General features: G+C 40.4%; 1 protein-coding gene across 2 annotated transcripts in view; it reads left to right on the forward strand.

Moving 5' to 3' along the window:
* CYTH3 (cytohesin 3) overlaps positions 1-16199 on the forward strand; it is a 105695-nt gene that overhangs the window by 63627 nt on the left and 25869 nt on the right. The window contains exons 6-9 of one of the 2 annotated variants that reach the window (XM_059716712.1): positions 5766-5846; positions 8625-8737; positions 10589-10737; positions 11462-11573. In XM_059716712.1, coding sequence (XP_059572695.1) covers positions 5766-5846; positions 8625-8737; positions 10589-10737; positions 11462-11573 — 455 coding nt within the window. The remainder of the gene's footprint in view (positions 1-5765; positions 5847-8624; positions 8738-10588; positions 10738-11461; positions 11574-16199) is intronic. The other variant, XM_059716713.1, reaches the window with a different exon arrangement.

Consider the following 16199-nt stretch of genomic DNA (forward strand, 5'->3'; position numbering starts at 1 on the left):
CCCAGCTGGGGTCTGCCTGGCTGAGTGTGAGTGGCAGATGCTGTGGCTGGGGATGGCAGACCCTGGCTGCATTCCCCTGGGGTGAGAGGGGATGGAGGGGGGAATAAACCCCCTCCCTGCACCCTTCCTGTCAGAGGGCCATGCTCCCACCCCTGCTGCTGGACCAGTGAGGGGGGGATGGTGTCCCAGGGAACGCAAGCCACTTCCCAGCAGGCGGGGGTGGGGATGGAGAGGGACTGTGCTGTGGGCTGGAGTGGAGCAGGCTAGAGCGGGGCTGTGCTGCAGGAGAAGTGGTGGCAGGGCTTGGAGGGGTGGCTATGGGAGCTAAGCTGAATTTTGGAGTGGCCTTAGACCCCCATGGTCCTCCTAGTACCGCTGTCGCTTGCCCCCTGCAGACTGTGGCAGCTTTGCCCACTTGGCTCCTGCCTGCAGTGCAGCCCCTGCACTGAGAACAGGCTCGTGCTCCCCAGGACACCATGATAGGGGCTCTTGTCCTCCCTTGTTGCTCAGTGGCAGTGGCAGGGGTGGGGGCGTGGCCAGATGCTGAGGTTTATTCCCCCTCTTTTCCCCCTTTGCCTCAGGGGGCCATGCTGGATGGGTTTATTCCCCCTCCCTCCCCGAGAACCCCAGTCTGCTGGGCTGGGGCAAGCAGCAAAGGTGGTGGCCGGGATTGGCAGACTGACTGCGGTTCCCCAGTGGGAGAGGGGACAGAGGGAGGAATAAACCCCCTTCCTGTCTCCTTCGCCTTAAGGAGGCCATACCGGCTGGCATCTAGCCACAGCCCAGGCAGTGGCATCAGGGAAGCCATAGGCGCAGCATAGCCCCATGTACCAGGCATAGGGCACTACCCCAATGGCTTCCCTGCCGCCATTTGCCTGCCCAGCAGCTGACCAAAGTTTGGCAGTGTGGGCAGCACCTACCAGTACGGCCAGGGCATGCCCCCTACAGTGATGGTGGTGGAGAAGCCCCAGGGGTAGCGCCTGGCACACGGGGCTGTGCTGCACCGCTGCTGGGTCCAAATCAGTTCAGTCTACACAGGTTAGACTAACCTTCAAAGACTGAATCAATTCAAGCTTTGGCTTTTTGAATGTGTGTCCCTAGCCATAGACAAAAACTGTGGCTTTTTCCTGGCTCAGATGCCAGTCCTCACTTTGGCACCACTCCCATAAACTGACAGACTCTGGCATATCCGCTTTGAGTTCATCTGTAATCTGCTTGCAGGATTAGGGATTTTGCTTGTGGCTGTGTTTCCCTTTGAAGTTAATGAAAGATTCTTCCCCGCGGCAACATGGTGCGCATTATATTAAAATTTACAACGCTTTCATAAATGCAGGAGAATTTGATCTCTGAGAATCATTAGACTTTATTTTGGATATTTCAACTAGCAGTAATACAAACACAGACTTTTTATGAATAGCTATGTGTTCACTGTATCTTCATTGTCTATAATGGCATAACTGTGATGGAGTTTATGTAAAGAAGGCCATGTTTATTTTTAGGAGAAGTTTATTATTCTGATCATTTTCCCAGGGCCAAATCCTGGAAATAGTCCTTATTAACAAATTGACTTCCACTGAGGTCAGCATTGACTTCCACTGAGGTCAGCATTGACTTTTTGCATGAGTAAGCATTTGCAGTTCCCATCCACATTCTGAAAATCTTGTTTTAATATTTTAACATCTCGGCTTGTCCGTTTTAAAGTAATTAAAAGATACAGGTTAAATTTCACGCATTAGTTGTAACAGAGCTAAGCTGTAACTTGTATCAGTAGTAGCACTAGGGCTAGGTGAGGGGAGTGTGAGCCGCAAGCACTAAGGAGGGTGAGGGTGCCAGAATGAGGCGGGGGGGGGTGCTAGAATGGTGGCAAGAGGCTGGAGATGGGCCCCCACATGGGGCTGGGGCACAAATCCTCTTGTCAGCTTCACTTTCCCTCCTCCATGGGAGATGCTGCTGCTGTTGCTGGGGAGGTGCCCAGCCAACAGCTACTGGTTTAACTCTGTCATAGCTGCTGCTGGATTAAGGCTTTTACAGTCTCATTCTACATACAGTTTTGCAGCGCCTGTGAGAATGTTAACTCCATAGCTATTGGGGACTGAGGCTGATGAGGGGAGTCCTGTCCTGCTCCAAGAGGCTAGAGCCTACAGCCCCATGCTGGGTATGCCTCTGGGTGAGCCCAGGCTGTGGCAGATAAAACTCTGTCCACCCTCCACAATAAAGGTCAAATTATGACTAGGAATTACTACTGAAGTCCATAGTGACAAGCAAAATGTTAGGAGAACTGAAAATACAAAGATATTGCTGCATGGCTGGAATTTAGCCGCAAAATAGCCAGCTTAAAGTACAATTGAAGTGAAAAAGAAAATGTTAAAAGAATGTTCTTTTACATATCTGCCTTCTCAGTGCAAGTCTTATCTGTTTTCATTACTGTTGTGCACTGTGCTTGTATGAGTGCTGCTATTTCAGTATAGCTATGGGAAAACTAAGTGGATGTTAATCTTCCTTTCGCCTCATAACTAGAAGTGTTGCCAGTGACAGAATCTCTTTATTGGTGAAGGAGAACTCCGAAATAAATACTACAGCTTGATATTTAGAATATGGATGGAGGTTTCAGAGCTGTCAGGTTTGGTTGAAGAAGCCAAGTTGAAGAAGCCTGGAAGTAATCTTTTGAATTGTTAGTTTCCTATGACCCTGTAGACACTTATTCATGTGAATTGTCATGGTGTCTCTTATAAAAATAAGAAGGTTTTTAGCAGTATGAGACCCTGAAAGAAAAAATCCATTATGAAATTGCATATTTTAAGTTGGTTTTTCTGCTGCTGTGACTGCACTATAAGTGGCAGCATTTCATGATTAATACTATGCAAATGTCAAGTCAAGTCTGTGGAAGAGATGTAACCATCTTTAGCAAGGTACTATATCTAGTATCCAAAGATTCTGAAAACAAATTCTTAATGTTCCTTCCAGTAATGAGATTTTGTATGCATTCTAATAATATAGCTATTACACAAGTACACAAGTCGAAGTATCCAATTTATTTGGAGCATAATTTGGTAAAATTAAAATAAAAAGACTGACCTGTATTATAATGTTACAACTGTTTTTATCTGGATAAATCACACTGATAGTAACAATGAAAATAAAAGAACAGATATATATGCAACCAAACACGCCATGAACAGAAAGGGGGAGTACATTTTGTCGATTAAAGGTTCCTTTTATGTGGATAAATTTTTGCTTGGCCTCCAAACCTTAGTATAGTTGAAGTATTACAGTTCTAAAACTTGTCCAAAACTACAGAAGTACTAAACAAACAGAAAAGCCTAGCTTTAGAATATAAGGAAATATATTCTAAATTGTTCCATGTTTATACCTTTATAAACAAGACCAGTATTTAATTGTTAATACAAAAGTAGCCCCACTGAGTGCCTTTTTAATTAAGCTATTACATTAGTTTACTTTATATAGGGGCACTGAAATATAGCTGCCCTGGTATTTTGCGTGTTGTTCAACTTGGTATGAATCACTTTTTCTCCCTTTGGCAGGGCTCATATGGTGTTTAAAATAACTTCCTAAATAATGACTAGTTTGCTTTTAAAGTATGTAAATGAATGTGAGGTTTGTTGTGTTCAGTCAGTCAGTGACATAGCAGACAACTCTGTAACACCAGCTTGTTGATAGGTTGAGGTTGATCTACAACATTTTACTACAGTGATGTGTCCACAGCACACCCTGAGAATCATAAACCTTCATGATTCTAGTATAACTGTCTCTGGTGGTTGTGAGAGTAAAACATGGACGTAGAGATGTAGTTAGCCATGTTAGTCTGAAGTCAAGTAGAAGGCAGGGCAGATCTATACCTTATAGATGAACCAAGGTAGGTATTACAAGCTTTTGGAGGCTGAAGCTTGCTTTATCAGATGCTGTGAAGGACACGCACAAAGCAGTGTATAAGGAGAGAGAAATTGGAATAGAAAATTCAGGGTGAGGAGAGAGAGAAAGAGGGGAATGCAGGGGGTGGGGACAGTGCTGGGAGAGGGAAACAAACAGTAAACCTACAGGAACAGTCACAAAAGCTAATGTAGGTAATGGGATAATATTCCATAGTCCCTGTTTAAATCTTATTAACACAATCCAGTCTTTAGATAGTATCTTGTTCTGCAGTGGTCCATTCAGATCAGTTTCTAAAGGTTTGCTGCCTAAGAACAGTCATACTCAGATTAGCAATAGAGAAAAACAGAAAATTTAAAGCCTATATAGTTGTTTTTTTTTAAGTTTAAACATTCAGTGTAGTGATTCCTAAGACTGGAATAAGAACACGATGCAATTTAAGTTGCTTTTTTCTTTTTCCAACCTGTTTCTTTTCTGGTCTGTACTTTGGTTGCAGGGTTTCCTGATAGCTATGGACCTACCAAAATCGCAAAATCCAACATTGCCCACAAAAGAGGGCAATGTATACAAAATCCACAAAAAGAAAAGAAAAGAAAATATTGGCTCCCCAGAGGGAGCCAGCAATCTGCGCGGCCCTGCAGTCCGATAGCGCAGCTCATCAGGGGTGAGGGGGAAGGGAGAGAGGGAGGGGCTGCTGGCAAACAGGGGAGCCCAAGAAGGCTGCCACCTCTGTCCCTCACCACTAATTGGCTGTGAGGGCTGCATGTCATGTGGTCTCAACCCTCTCCACCAATCAGCAGTGAGGGGCAGGGCTGCATGATAGACAACTCTCACAACCAGTCAGTGGTGAGGGGTGGGGCTGCCAGGGACCCTTGGCAGTCTCGGCCCCATGATCTGCCCACAAAAACATCGGGCTGCCTGTGACTTGGGTAGACCCCTATTGGTAGCTGATATGTGTATAAAAGCCAGTACGTTGCTTTAGCATACTTTATTTCTTTTTTGTGGGAGAAAGAGAAGGGAAAAATATAGTTATCCCCGGTGAGGTTTTGCTGAGGAAATATCATCGTTGGAAGTTACAAAAGAGCATTTTAGCATAGGTGTATTGCTGAACATATACATGCAGTTGTTCACTTGACAGTATTTACAGTCATTCATCAAAGTATTTCCTATTTTAAGACAGGTGTAACAATAATAATTATTCTTCAAAAGAAGTGAATCTGTTTCCAGGTGACATAGATAAACAACTTTAAAATCGGTGTAAGCCCATTATGAAAGAAGGCAGCTGCAGCACTTTCTAGTCCTGCCAGATTAACTTTCACTTTGGTAAATGTAGGAGGTGAAATTTGCACAAAATCTTAAAATATCCCCCAAATAAATGCACATTTTGAATATTTTATTCATGATATTGTTGAGGAATATTTTACTGATGGTACTAGCCAATTGCCCGTCATGAATGATGGGGTGTTTCAGGGAGTGTTGACATGGCCCCAAGCCCCGCTTACCCTTCGGGGCCGGCCGTGTAAACAGTCCTGCTGCCACTGCCGCCTCCTCCTCCAGCCTCCAGTGCGGTGGCTCCCTCCCCCCTGCCCACCTCTGCCTCCGCCCCCGGAGCAGCGGGGCTCCCACCCCCCTGCCTGAGGAGGCAGAGCTCGCACAGCCAATCGCTGCTGGCCCTCTCGGCAGCACATGCACAGTTGCCCAAAAGCGTTACAGACAGACAGACTGAGCCCTTTATTATATTAGAATATTTGTCTACTCAGTTTCTTATTTTCTTTCTGTTTTTGGAAAAGTGTGAAACTTGTTAATTGAAGCAGTGTTAACGTTTTGCAATTTGGGATTATAATTCTCTGTTATCGCTTTGTGTGTCTCTCTCATAGAGATGAATTTAATATTAAAGTTCTTCAGGCTTTTGTTGAACTCCATGAGTTCGCTGATCTCAATCTTGTACAAGCCTTAAGGTGAGTGTGTTCTTTTTTTTTTTTTTTGCCTTGGGTAAATGTTTAATTTGATAAAAGTAATTTAGAGTCTGGTGTTGATGGTTTAGTCAATCATCTGATCTTTAACTTAAATTACATAATAAAACATATTAATGCTACCACACAAATATTAATGTTTCCTTTCCTTGCTTGTTTACATGCATGCTGCCTTTCAGTTTACTACATTAAATGAATGATTTCATGCAAATACAGAGAGGGCTAGAGCCCATCCTCAGTTCTTTATATATTATCTCCTTAAATAAATAGTAGACTTTCAGCTTTTATGCAGGTGGCAGCAGGGGGGATAAAATATATAAAGCTTTAATTATTTTGTAACTCTTGTGTAAATCTAGATAATTCTAATGAATAAGGCTGTTTTAGACAGTGCTGTCAAACTTGCAGTCACAAGAGACTCCCTTTCTACAACAGCTACTATTTCTGAAATGTTGAATTGTTAGCGTGGCCTTTACACATTGCAGTGCCACTTGGTATAATGTCACAGCAGCTTTGTGCTGACTGAAATTTGGTGATAACTTGAGCTGCCTCAGGATGTGGAGGTTGCCTCTGGATTCTTTGGCTTGTCTGGGATACATTATATTCTTAAAGCCTTCTACCTCTTAACAGTACACATGCATTATTCGGTCCTATTGTGATAGCTTCTAACGTGCAGCCAGGATTGGGCACACCAGTGCTGGCTGCTGTACAAATGAAGGAAGGGTCTATTTACAAAGGTGGCAAATTAAGGGCAATTGTAACAATTGCAAATGACACTCAAGGTGGCAGAGAGGAAGGTGATGAGAGCAGGAACTCATGATCATGTTGACTAACAATGTTCAGTATTGTTGTACTGCACTAATTCAAAAATTTAAAAGCATCAGAAAAGATGCTTATTTAAAATTATTATCTTTCCATATTGTGTTAACACGCTTGGCAGGCTTGTGCTTTTGCTTGGTTTTTATACCCCTAATTATGCTTTTAAGTAAATGGATGGCTAGAGTCATGTGTAGGACATGTTCCAGTTCACAAATGATTTCAAAATGTGGTTCTAAAGTGAAACAAATACTGAACACTATGAAATTCTTCATGAAGGAAAATTCCAAAAAATAGATTGTTCTGTGGTTTCAACTTTTTATTTGTGTATACATAATATTAAAACAGTTCAAATGGGATGTGTTGACAGTAAACTGTTCTTAAATTAAATTCCTGAAAAAACAATTTAGCTTAAAAAATGTTTCAATTTTGACACGGTGATGTTTCAATAGATTATGCCTGACCACCTATATTAGTACACACAACAAGTGTTGGATCAATTCAATTTCTGAGGAGAAATCTTCTATTTCATCCAATTAAGGAGTGTAGTATGGTAGTCCTTCTGGTTCATTTGGTCTTGCAATCCTGTTCTCTGCTCATTAGTACTATGGGGATGGTTATTTTTTCATGCCCATTCAACCTTTTATTCTCCGAGACTATCATAAAGGGTCCCCTCTGTATTGGGACACCTGTCTACAAAGAATTGTTTCAAGACCATTCATTAATTTTATATAACCTACCAAAAAGTAATCTGATTAAAAACTTCAGTCACTGTTGTAGGAATGGATTAAAGTTGCTAGATTTGAGGTGAAAGGTTCTTTTTTTTCATTACAAATACCCATAGCCATTGCCTTGCTTTATAAATACTCTTGGTCTCCACTTTATTATGAATTATCCACAGTTCATTGTCCCTGAAATCCTTCAGGAATATTGTAAAATGAGCAAACAAACAAATAAAAGCTATAATAAAAAAGTGTGCTTTTTGTACCTGATCACTACTTTTTCATCTTATATTTTATGGTTGTTGATTGTGAACAATTACATATTTTCTTCCTGTTTATGAAGCACAGTTGCTGGTCTGTTCAGCTAGCCCAGCTTCAAAGAATGGAGCCAGAAGCAAGAGGCTATATTGTCTGCCCAGACTTTGCCTCACCGTTAAGAGCTTTGATGATTGCACTTAAGAACGTGAATAATATTTTCTAGCTGTCCATGCCAAGGGAAACATGAAAAAACATTTGGTGTTGCACAGTCCTTGAAAACAACTCTTTTCTGCATTTGTAATCTATAATTCTCTAATTATAGATCAATTTTAATAGTTTTTGTGTTGCAATCTTGTAGCATATTTGGTTCTGCAGTATACCAGAGGGTAGCCCTCTTTTATTTATGTTTAAAATCTATTTGCAATTTTTTTCTCACATTTTCTTTAAGATCTGGGTGTAGTGGTATAGTAGGTTGAGCCTTGTCACTCCTTAAGTAGGTAGGTTGACCTTATTCCAAAGCCCTGACTCATATCTGGTTCTAATTAAGATCCTGGGTGTTTATCAACCCACTATTTAATGTGACCTAGAATTACTTTTAACCAAATCCTGTGAAGAGTATGCTTTTTTGAGAAACAAGGAAGCATTCAGTATAGTTTAGATGATTTTCCCATGATTTGTAAGTTAGTGATCTTCATCTCTTACTTCCATCCTCTGCTAAGATGGAAATGGAAAGAATTGCAGAATGTGAACCATCATATTATTTTGCCTGTATCATATTATTTTGCATGCAGCGCTGTTCACTGAGTTGCTGGCCTAGCCATTTGCATATAATATTTTGTAATTGTTTATAAGTTGTCTTGAGATTGGTTTAATATAAGTTCTTATTTTATTTACAAATTAGAGTCTCATTATTACTAATATATGTTTTAAAATCCATTCTAATATTTATATATTTATTTTCCTTTTGTAGGCAATTCCTGTGGAGTTTCAGACTTCCAGGAGAGGCTCAAAAAATTGATCGTATGATGGAGGCTTTTGCTTCACGCTATTGCCTTTGTAATCCTGGAGTCTTCCAGTCTACAGGTTAGTCACAAACTTTTATTAGAGAGGAAGAATTATTTTGGATGATATCTGTATTGGACCAACTGCATGGTTGAGATAGATATATGCAAGCTTTCAGGTATTGTAATGCCTTTCCTTAGGCCTCTGTGTTCTAGTCTAGGGACAGAAATGACACATAAACCAGTATAAGTAATCGGAAACTGTTTCAAATCTGTAATACAATAGAAGTTCAGCGGGCATAAACCGTTTTCAAAATGGCTGAAACCAGTTTAAGATAAACCTGGATGGATGTAGTATGAGCCTTCGCTGATTTAGGTTAAATCGGTTTATTGAACTTCTGTGCCAGATCCCCTCCAAATTCAAGTTAACACACAGTCCCCCAGCATCCCAGGATGCTTTGCACCTCCTCTGCAAACCCCCCTTGCAGGGTGGGCTGGCTGGCCTTCCTGTCTGCTCAGGGTGGCCTAAGATGTCTGCACCAGCTCAGCACAGAGGTGTGCTCTAGCGCCCCCCGGCTTCTGGCCTGGGCCACTGCAGGCACATGGCTGCATTTCCAAAATCAAAAGTGAATGTTTTCTCACTTGATTATCATCAGTTCAATGTACACAGTTTAGACTACCTTGAGAAGATTGAATCGATTCAGCCTTGGGCTTTCTGACAGTCTGTACTTAGCCGTAATGTCTCTGTCCTTTATCTTTTTTGGTTATCGTTTGCTATAGGGCATAGTATCTCTCTGGTTTCACCTTCATATTGCCATAAGGGTATTTGGTGTACTGGATGCTGTCATGGCAACTATGAGGGAGAAGCCAGACAAAAACTATGTATTATAATGAATGATTACTAAAAAAAGATAAAGGACAGAGACACCAGAACACAGTCCTGAGGAAGGTTTCTGTGATACCTAAAAGCTTGTCTATATCTATTTTAAATAGGCAGATGGTCCAGCAAAAGATATCACCCAAAAGGAATTCTTGCCTTTGGCATATTTCCTATACCATGGCAACAACACCATCTCAACACTACTAAATCTATTAGAGTTGTTGTTATTGTATTATTTGTTAGATCACATGTTTTTTATTCAGAGAGAAGAATGTCAGCTAGGAAATCCAGTTCAAGACAGCATGTGAATTGAGAAATAAGAATGTTTGGAGATTTGAGGAAAAACAAAGGGTTAATCTTTCACTTTCATTTTTAGTAGACATTTTACAACAGAAATCTTCCTCTTAGTGTACACACACCAAGTTTATCTTTATTGGCTTGCCACCTGTAAAAATTTGAATCCAGGTGGTTTCTTGGAAGTGTCGAGAAATGATGAGCCTGTGTACTAGCCAGTACTTTAAAAAAATGTTCACATCCTGTTTTAGAGAGGCTTTTATTTCTTTACCTGGGACTTTCAGGGGGAGCTTTTTGGATGCTTTGACTTTCAGAGAGTTTTTCATTTAAAAAGTCTTCTGTAGAATCTGTGGAATCTAAAATCTGACAAAGCCTACTGTAGATGAGCTCCTCCTGTGCAGAAAACCTCTGAAAAGCAGAAAACCTACTTTAGATGAGCTCCTCTCTAAAGACCTTCCAGGAAGAAGGTACTAAAGATTTTTCATTTTGAAATATTGGGTTTTTTAAATGCTGATCTGAGAGAGATTCAAAAGTTTTCCCTCTGTTGGCTTCTCGTCTAGGCCCTTAAGTATTTTTTTCCTTTTTAGAGTTTACATGCTTCTTACATCAAAACCTGAGATTTCATCTATATATATTTTGGGGGGTTTGGCCACATACATCTCTTCCTTTGCTATTCAAGATTATATATGGGCTTGTTTGGCAAATTACCAGTGTAGTACAATTCACAAAGCAACCATTCCTTTCATTGTCTTATTTCAGATACATGCTATGTGCTATCATTTGCTATCATTATGTTAAATACCAGTCTACACAACCATAACGTAAGAGATAAACCAACAGTGGAAAGGTTTATATCTATGAATCGTGGCATTAATGAAGGAGGAGACCTTCCAGAAGAATTGCTACGGGTAAGTTCAATTAAGGTGACCAAGTGTTGATTTACCATTTTGACCTGCAGCTGAAAAGCAAGTGCAACATTCTCTGATTGGTTTGTCCAGGAGAGTATCAAGATTATTTTGTGGGGTGCTACCTAGAGTCATAGGTTTGTAGCTTACTCTCCCACTTGAGACTTGAGAGGGAGAAGCACCTGATGCCACTTATAAGCAACTTCTTTGACTTCTTAAAAAAATACTGTTTCTTCCACAACAAAATCTTTTTTCTATTTGGTATGAAGTTAAACATGGGTAAAAATAGGAAGGGGGAAAACCAGTGAAAAGAAATGTAACAGTGAAGTTCTATTGAAAAATTATCTCTGTACCGTATCGGGATAAAGTCTACTATTTTTAAAAAAATAAATTCCATCTGTAAAACTTGTGGTGAGCAAAGAACTGTTTGAAAGCCTGAAAACTCTGTAAATAGGAGTGCCAAACTTTATGAGGAAAGCTATTTCTGTATTGTGAAACACATATTAAATATTGAGAGGGACACCTATTTACAAAAAACCTCTATTTTTGTTTTTAATTATTGTATGTGTCAACTTGTAGTGAACACATAGAGGATGAGTGGATCCATTTTCTGTGGTTTATACTCTGGGTTTTTTAACATCCACAGTCTGAAAAGTGGTAACAGAATCTCTTGGAAGCATTGGCTACTATGTTTGTATTACTGCACTTATTTTCTCCTTCATTCCAGAATTTGTATGAAAGTATTAAAAATGAGCCATTTAAAATTCCAGAGGATGATGGGAATGACCTGACGCACACATTTTTCAATCCAGATAGAGAAGGTTGGCTGTTGAAATTAGGTTAGTACAAAAGTAACTTTCCCCAATACCCTACTTTGTGTATTAGTGGTATGTATGCTTCCCTAACTGCTTTGCTGTAGACCTAATAGGATTAAATTACATTAATTCCTATCTAAAAAAAAAATCTAAAAAGCAGTAACTCTTTTACACAGCTTTGTGGAGTTACTTCTTGTTTTACACCCCAGAATTAGCTAGGTTGTCACTCAAATTTTGGAGTGGAGTTTGATTTCTGATATTTGAATCTGAAACCTCAGTAGCAGAAAAGAAGCTCCAGTTACTATTCACAAATGCCAGTGATTGATAAATTACAATTAAGTCCAGAAAACTATTCCAGAAAACTATGTGACAGTTTAAATTCAGTTTTCTGCACAAAAAGTAGTGCTTTTATCTTCAAATAGGTATTTCTGTATGTCTTTATTTTTCCATATTATTTGTGAGTTTCTGTTGGTTTGGTTTTGGCTATGATTTTTAATGAGTGGTTTAAATGTGCCTTCTTGTTTTCCTTATGGCCTATGACCTATCACCTTTCTGTTCTGTGACTGGCTGTCTCTGCTTATTCTGCATTAGGAGGTATGTACCTGATGGCTTTCCAGCCCCCTTGTTCAGTTGCTCATTCTTTTTTTCATTTTTCCTCCTCTTTCTTTCTGTTTATTTTCTAAACCCATTTAGTTTATTGTAGTGCTGTACTTTTTCACTTAAGGTCACTAACTTTATTCTCAGTGAGACTCTGCACACGCATACAAAATGAGGAGTTTAGGCATTCACTCATTCCAAATGTCTTTTGTAAAAGAAGAAAATGTTCTTTTGTAAAGCAGTAAAATGAAGGCTGGCATTCTCTCCATGGATTGAGGTGCACAGTAAGAAGGGAGCTTTCTTGCAGTGAAGAGGAACAGTTATCTTGCACTTATAACACATTCTATAGCATGTTTTGTTCCTTGTCTGTAAAGTTCATCTCAGTCTGTTGAAAGGCTTATTTTAAACAAAACTTTTTACTTTTGAAGCATACATTGCCAAATGACTAGCTGTTCTATATTCATTTTCCTGTGGACTTTTTATTGTTAGTTTAGTTTAGCTACATATAAAAACACCCCAAGAGTTTAGGGTCCCAGATCCTTTGGCACTTTGTAGTGTGCTGGTGCTGAAGTACAGACTACTCGGCCTCTTGTTTGTGGATCTCTTTGAAGTTGATGCGACTTGCTTATCCATTCGGGCGTAGTGAGACAGCCAGCAAAGGGTGGGGGGAGGGAGTTGTGTTTTGAACAGATGCCAAAACTTGGTTCTAACTTTTATTTAAAACATTGATTTAAAGACCAATATTCACTACCATTTCAGATCTAGATTCTGGCTATGCTCATGTGCAGAGAACCTTGCTTTGTATATAAACAGAGCCACATTTGTGAGAGGAAAGTGAAGGGTGATTTAAGGAGCAGCCAGCAGCACTAGACACAGCTCTGGCTGCTTGCAGACGTTAAAAAAAACTCCCAAAAGACTGTGCTTTATTTAAACTTGGTGCACTCCCGCGCTGAGCCCAGCACATGCCCAGAAGAGGCAGCGGGTTACTTGGATTCAACTCGCCTGATGTCTGGATAGATTGAGTGCTTTGGTGGGGCTTTTTTGGTGCTTTTATCTAAGAGCTGGTTGATTCAGCTTTAGATAAAAGTGCCAAAAAGCCCTGTTGAAGTGCCCAGTCTACATAGACGCTGTGGAGTGGGGTCAAGGTAACGCGCTGTTTCTTCTGGTAAAGCGCAGTTTGGTTTGATTTTTTTAACATCTGCAAACAACCATTGAGTGATGTGTGTTGGAAGCAGAGCTTCATTCCCACCCTGTCTATACCAACTGGAAACTGAGGCTGGCACGTACATATTGTACCCTGGGAGACGGTGTAGGAGTAGTAGCTACTGCAGGTATCCTCCATATTTTTTGTGCGCTGTAGACAGAATGCTTCCAGGTCTAGCACCCAGTATAGCCTTATACAAAATGTATTTATATTAATTTTCTAATCTTTTTAACTGATTGGTTGATGGTGCCATGTTAATCTGAACAGGCCCTGAGATAGCCCTGTTAGTTCGAAGTCATGCAGAAGGCAGGATGGCATTTTAGGCCGCATCCTTGTAGCAAAAAAAAAGCACTCTTTTTTTTCTGCTGTAAGTGCATGTCCCTACACATCTGGATGTGGACTTAGAGACAAACTGGTTCAGAGAGGCATGAGCTTTCATAGGCAACAACCTATTTTGTCAGATGCTTTGTCAGATATGTCCTCAAAGTATATTGGAGTCTTCAGAAGCTCATACCACTCTGAATTTCACAGTGATGTCCATTAGTCACTACTCACCCATTTGTTTGATTTTTGTGTTAGCAATTGTCAACTGAAGAGAAATGAAAATGGTCCCAAGTTGTCTGGCAATGTTGACATAACATTTTCTTGGTGTCTTTGGTCTATGTGCCTTTTAGTTGTGTGACAGGGTTGTTAGTGTAGTTTTAGGAATAGATTAGACAAGCACTTGTATAGGGTGGTTTGGATAGCGATGTGCCTGCCATGAGCAAGAGGTTGGATTAGATAACATCCTGAGAGATCCCTTCCAGCCCTTCTTTTCTATAATTCTATGATTTTCTGATATATTACGTATAAATGTGGATGAGCCCGTCAAGACAGTAGGGGGTCACATCGTGCAGTGCATTGCAAAAAAAACTATTAGTAGTGAGAGTGCTAATTTAGAGCCTGGTGCTTCTGGGTTCTAAGCAATGAAGTCTATGGGAGTTGAAGGTGTTAAGCACCTTTTGGTAGTGTACCCTTAGAACACAGAGCAGGGAGGCTTGCTTTTTGTTGTCTCCATTACTTCAGCTGCAGATTCTATAAACACTGTAAAATCCTCAGATACCCTCTTTGTCTTCCCAACTAAAAAAAGCAAAGCCTCTTCCTGTTCATGCTTGAGGGCATGAGCTAGTTTAACAGGCATGGTATTCATAAATGAGAGAATTTGAAAAAGGACTTTGCAGTTGATGTATATTATCATTTTAACAGCATGTGATATTGTCCACCTCAGCTGAAAAGATTTTTTTAGGACAAGGAACTCCAAAAAGTAGAAATATTTCACAGAACATAAAACTGTTTTTTCCTAATAAGATTGTTACACAATTGATTATTTTATATGATTTGCTATATCTTAATATTTTCTATGGAGATTGTAAAATTTAAAATTTGAGACAATTTTAGATCTCAAATAGATGTAAAAACCCACCTGCAGAATATTGGTGTATGTAGTTAAGTTTACCTTCAGCAGTTGTGACCCATTTACAATAATTTACAATAATTCCAAGGAACAGACTTTTATAACAGGACTAGATATTGCAGAAGACAATCACAGTTTAATCAGTCTGCTCAGGCTGCACTATACACCCTAAGTGCTGTACTTGCTAATTTTGATAAACAGCTAATAAAGAAGATACATTTGTCAAAGATAAAAGGAAAAGTAAATACATTGTCTTTTCAAAATGAAAATAGATTTTGATTTTTAGATGGAGCTAAGTAGTATGACTTTAAAAATATTTAATTTAAAAAATACCACCCTGCCAAATACATTGTTTGGAGATGGGACTGAGTATAAGCACATAAGCACCATGACTTTTTCTTATCCAAATACCTTTTAGTGGCAAAGGGAAGCTGTGTAGGGGAGTGCTACAGCATTGATTACAAAAGAAATAGTCAATGAAAGAAGCATGGGAGCTGTGAGAAAAGAGGAAAGCAAGGGAATGAAAGAATAAAGATTCCTAAAAGTTAATAAAAGCCTCCAGTTATCTCCAAATGCTCCTTCTGTGGCACATGGACTTAGTACAGTGCAGTAGCAACACATAGGGGTGCATGGGGGTGCACCCCCTGACAGGTCACGCTCCCCGCTCTGGCATCGGGTAGGGAGGGCAGGCGGGAGGGCCTGTGCCCCCCCCTGTGAGCACCTGCTGGGGAGCAGGAGTGTCACAGCCACTTCCAGGAGCGCCACGGCCGCTTCCCAGCTGGCACGGTCAGCCACAGGGGCCCCCCCTCCCCCACTCACTAATTGGTTGCTGGGGGGGGGGCATGTGCCCTCCTGACTAAAGCAGTACCAGTCACCCAGGGTACAGTGTGCTGTACCTTCTCAAGAGCTGGTTGTATCGGAGTCCCAGTGGTAAGAGCCTGCATTAAACTGAAGGACACTGCCCTTGAAACACCCACAACAAAAGGGTTAATTGGATAGGGAAGTGAAACATGCCAGGAATCTTCCTATGAATCAGACTATAAATATGTAAGGCCTCCTGTTCCTCGGAGGGACTGAGTTTTGTCAGTAAGCACTCTGGGGCAGACAAATGTTTCTGCTACTTTGTGAGCTGTAGAGGTGTGGATACAGTGACCAATAATAGCTTGATGATTTTTTTTGTCTTATTGCCAGGAGGCTTGAATAGCAATAACAACATATATGGGAGAGAGATCCTGACTCCCAGTGTTGGAGTAGCATTAACTCACCTCTTGTAGGAAATGGTGTATTATTAATAAATGAGTGAAGCTCTGCCTAAACTTAAATAGGATTTAAACACTGTAACATTCATTAGGAGCAAAATATTAAGGGGTTGATTCAAGCAGATAGAAAAGAAGCT

Source organism: Alligator mississippiensis, chromosome 13 (assembly GCF_030867095.1).
Source record: "Alligator mississippiensis isolate rAllMis1 chromosome 13, rAllMis1, whole genome shotgun sequence".
Classification (NCBI taxonomy): Eukaryota; Metazoa; Chordata; order Crocodylia; family Alligatoridae; genus Alligator; species Alligator mississippiensis.